Genomic DNA, 4,480 nt, shown 5'->3' with positions numbered 1-4,480 from the left:
AGAGAGCTTGACCTTTGCAATCCCTCAGCTTTATACAGAGTACGATGTGTATGGAATGGAATACTTTAGTGGTCAGTTTTGGGTCACTTGTCCTGTCTGCTACTCCTCACAAGTGTGACCTTTTTATTTACTTACATCTCTTTTACTTAAAGCACTCTAACGTGGTACACAAGATTTAGCAGTGACCTTCACTTCTACAGGAGCAAGTATAAGCAAAAGCCTTTCTACACACCAATCCCTGGTAATAGCTACAAACAGCCAGTGCTATCACTTCCAAAAGCAGACACTCTCTGCAAAAAAATATGCTGTTAACTTCAGAAAGTGCAGTTAACTTAGAGGAGACTCATCTGAAAGGTAAAATCACTGAACAGAGAATCGGTTCTGTTCTAGCTCAAACCAAAACTAAAGGAGAAATATTTCCTTGGCTTATAAGAAATTTTACATGGCCTTTAATTCAAGGATTCATTACTGCAAAAGAAGAAGCAGAGTAAAAAAAAATCCTTATACTAACCTTACTTGACTTTAGGACCTTAATTTGTTCTTCATAAACCGTGTCTTTATTCTTTTCCAAAAAGCCTTCACATTGATATTCTACCTAAAAACCATAATTTAAAAAAAAAAAAAAGTAAATTAAGATTTTTAAATAAGAATATTTGGCATAGAATTCACTAGCTGTAACATTCACATTTAAACTAGATAATTCTTGTAGATGTTGAAAATATATTTAGCAAAGATACACTTGGGAGCTGATAAATTTTCCTCCAAGAGAGTGCTTTCCAGTAAAATGTTAAGATCTATAGAGATGAACACTATTACTGCATTATATCAGATACATTTCACTGCTGAGAGATCATTGTGGCAAGGCAGCACGGCTGAATGGTGCCAGTAAAGGTGAAGAATCAAAATGTGTGTTAAGCATCCCCTTCACTGAAGTTATCATGGCTGCAAAATTGTGTAAAATCCAGATGCAACTGAGAACAAAGTACCTCATCTCATTAGCTGGGAGGCAGTAAGAGTTTCTGCCTAGAGTTTGTTATGAAAATGTCTCATTTGTACTCAGAAAGAGTATTTTTACCAGAAGTAATAAAAAGTCTAAACGCTGTGGCAACACCCAACAGTCCTCTATCACAGAGCCTGGGGTGCTCTATCTCCACACTCTGCTGAGGTACTCCCCAACCAGCTTCCCTCCTTCCTGTTTGGAAGAGGCAGCAAAAAGACGGTAGCAAAACCAAAGAACAGCCAGATCATCAGATAAAAACCTAGAGTGTATTTCACTGTCCTAATTCAAGGCTCAACAAACCCCAAAAGCTATTGCCAAAACTCTATACCTTAGAATTTTATATTAATTAACCTAAGTATGCTGACTCGTGAGGAGTCTCGCGCTAACTCTTCAGTCTTGTAGCAGAAGTGCAAACCATAAAATACAAGAGCAGATCCTTATAGCAATTTTATCCTTTCAAAATAAGAACGCAGAGGATCTCCCCAAGGCCTCTCCACATCTGAAAGCCCACTGAACGTTACCTCAGATACCACTCATGTTCTTACTGCGGGAGACAGCGCCAGCAGAGGGCAGCAGAATCTCTGTCTGCCTTCTCCCAGAGACGCACGCGTCAAGGCAGGGAGGCTGCCCGCCTGCCAGCTACAGCTTTAGTTTTCCTTCAGGGTGTCTGTACTCGTTCACTTAAGTACACAGGAAAGCACCAAATGCTTCTCACAGACAGCCTATCAGAGTTAGGGCTTTGCCAATACCTGCTGGAACTGCTGTTAGCTTTCCTTGGCCCTCACTGCTCCGGCTGGGCATAGGAAAGCCTTGCTTTCAAATACCAAAGTTAAGTCTAATGAACAGTATGGGAAATAGAAATTAAGCCCTTCTTGTTCTCTCATCCAGCAAATAAAACACAACTCATTAATTTACACAGTTACAGAGGAGCTCCTAATGCTTTCATCAAGGTGACACTAGATGCAAAACGAACCCTTCTTCTATGTGCAAATTCAAGAACCTGGGAGAAACTAAGTGGAGGGAAATAAAGGCCTCTAACCCCCAATGTCGGCACGTACAGACCTACTGATAAGAAGCCCAGAGCTTCTCTGAAGTTTTTTCAACATGGCTGACTACATTCTGAGGCAGTTTCTTTGCTTAACATGTCAATTATCTTAAAGAGGATTTAATATTTTTTTATTTGCTTGGTTTGATGATGCATTGTGGGAGCTGAACAGCACATGCACTCTGCTGAGATACCCATCGTCCAGCTTCTCTCCTTCCTGTTTGTAAGGTGGCAGCAAAGCCAACATTGTTTTGTTGTTGCTTTTTGGCTAAAACTGCAGTGAGACAGATGGTTTTCTATGCTATAACTGAAATTGATATAATTACACTGTGAATTGCAAACACATTAAACTGTCACGTTTTGAAGAAAGATGGTTAGTGGTTACAGTGCACGACAGGAGTCAGGAGCTCCTGTTTGTGTTACTGGCCCTGCACAGCTGCCAGGTCAGCTTTCCTCTCCTTTACAGGTGTACAGGCAGGCAGGCAGGCAGGTTTTGCAAGAAGCTCAGTAGAGACAGGGATGCCAGTGCCCAGCCACTGCCTGCAACAGTCCCCGACCCCAGGGTCAACCCCGTGCACACGCTCAGTGACACCAGGCACAGCAAGACATACCAGAGGAAAAGTCCTTACCTTGTCAGCAAAGTGCTTGATGATAAAAGCCTTATTGGACAAACGTGGTTTTTCAAAGAGGGCACATTTATTCAAATGAGTATTATATAGTTTTTGGGCCCAAGTGTCATCTGAGCCTTTAGGCATCTATAGAAGAGAATACACAGTCATTTAAAAAGTCTTGAAAATTTTCAGTAGTGAAAGAAACTAAGAAGACAGGGGACAACACTTTGTGGTTTGCTTTCAAACTCCAGCTCCTTGGCCTTCCAGCACTGCCATAAGCAAGGAAGGAAGGCTGTAACCAGCTATGCACTTGCCCTTCTAACACTCTGGACTAGGTGCAGCCCCGCAGCATGTGTAACTGCTATGTGACATATACAACACTAATAACACTCCCAGTGTCACACCCATGAAGACTGGGGACCCACGAGGTACGTTACATGACTGAGCATCATCTCAGCAGGTCAGAACTCATCCATCACCATTAGACATTGCTTGTGATGCTGTTGTGATACACAGGAAGCCCAAACTGGGTTTCCACTGAAGTAGACACCACACACCATCCCCTAGACATGGCTTTGCATAAAATAAGATAAAAGACAAAAGGTGAGATGCCAAGCAAGAACTGATTTAGACAAATCTGGCAGAACTAAAGACTGCACTTGCTATCCTCAGAAAGTTGCCAGAGTCAAAGCAAAGGTTGATCAGAGACCCAAAACCAGATACAGACACGTGATGAAGAGAAAGGGAGGGAGAAAAAAAGCATGACTAAACCCATTGTTTCTTGTCCTGTAATTGCCAATTCTGTTTGCACATTGTCCAAATCCTTTCCACAGCAGAGTGTCAAAATGATGGCTGTACACAGACGACTTTTCCCTGTGAGGCCCCAGAAGCAGGACAGCTGATGACCTCTTTCTTTATGAAAGCCCTTGAACGCACACACACCTTGCACTCCTCATCCAACAGATCCAGAATTCCCATTTTGGCCTCTATGAGGTTGATGCAAGGCTGATTGTCATAGAAATCAATCAAGGTCCACGGTATTTGTTCCTTCATATATTCTTCTTGTTCCAGCTTAAAGACATGCTACAAGGCAAAAAGAAAACAGTTTTCAGTGAAATAAAATGCAGAATAAATACATCAAACCCTCACTTGAATTAATCTTGGCACATTAATCCAGGCTGTCAAGTGACATGCTAGTTCAACTGAATAAACCTGTTAAGAAGTAAGTATATGAAAAATAAATTAACCTTTTTTTCCTGGCCTAAAACCAACAGACTAAATTAAAGCACTCATCCATAGCAAATAAGGTCTATTTTTGCCTATCTTTTTACTGTATTGTCCCACAATTACTATAAGCTCTTTTCTCTATAGAAAAAACAACACAAAACTCAGAAAAGGCTCAAGGAACAGCAACTTACAGAGTGGGATGTACGATGCATTTATGATTTTGAAGTTATGAATACTTCTCTATTTCAAGTAAAATTTCACTACAAATACTTCTGCATTTCCTTGTAAAATAACAGAGCTCCATTTTCTCTCAAATGGCTGCTGATTTTTTTCTGAGATGACACATTGCATTACAATATGCTTTTCAGCAAAAACCTGCAAGAATGTCTCTAGAAATACTAGTACAAGAGATCCTTTAGGCAAATTTTTGTGGAAGATTTGTCTGCTACAAAGATCAGTAACAATGTAGTTTTATACTTATTCAAAAATATGATCACAGAAAAATGGGTACTGCTTTAATGAAGTGTGCGACGTGTTATCTCCCATTTAAATGTTAATGGACACCACCCCCGACACGCTTCCCCCCCCCCCCCCCCC

At 40.9% G+C, this 4,480-nt stretch overlaps 1 protein-coding gene across 1 annotated transcript in view; it reads right to left on the bottom strand.

The window, feature by feature from the left end:
• Positions 1-511: 511 nt before the first annotated feature.
• LOC103781917 (unconventional myosin-Va-like) overlaps positions 512-4,480 on the bottom strand; it is a gene marked incomplete at both ends in the record, with an annotated part of 8,905 nt that continues 4,936 nt past the window's right edge. The window contains 3 exons of the mRNA XM_008949648.1: positions 512-595; positions 2,675-2,800; positions 3,599-3,739. Of these exons, the coding sequence (XP_008947896.1) occupies positions 512-595; positions 2,675-2,800; positions 3,599-3,739 (351 nt within the window). The remainder of the gene's footprint in view (positions 596-2,674; positions 2,801-3,598; positions 3,740-4,480) is intronic.

The sequence above is a fragment of the Merops nubicus genome, unplaced genomic scaffold (assembly GCF_000691845.1).
Source record: "Merops nubicus isolate BGI_N331 unplaced genomic scaffold, ASM69184v1 scaffold29690, whole genome shotgun sequence".
Classification (NCBI taxonomy): Eukaryota; Metazoa; Chordata; class Aves; order Coraciiformes; family Meropidae; genus Merops; species Merops nubicus.
The sequence above is the reverse complement of the archived record's forward strand: the minus strand, read 5'-3'. Positions and strand labels throughout refer to the sequence as shown.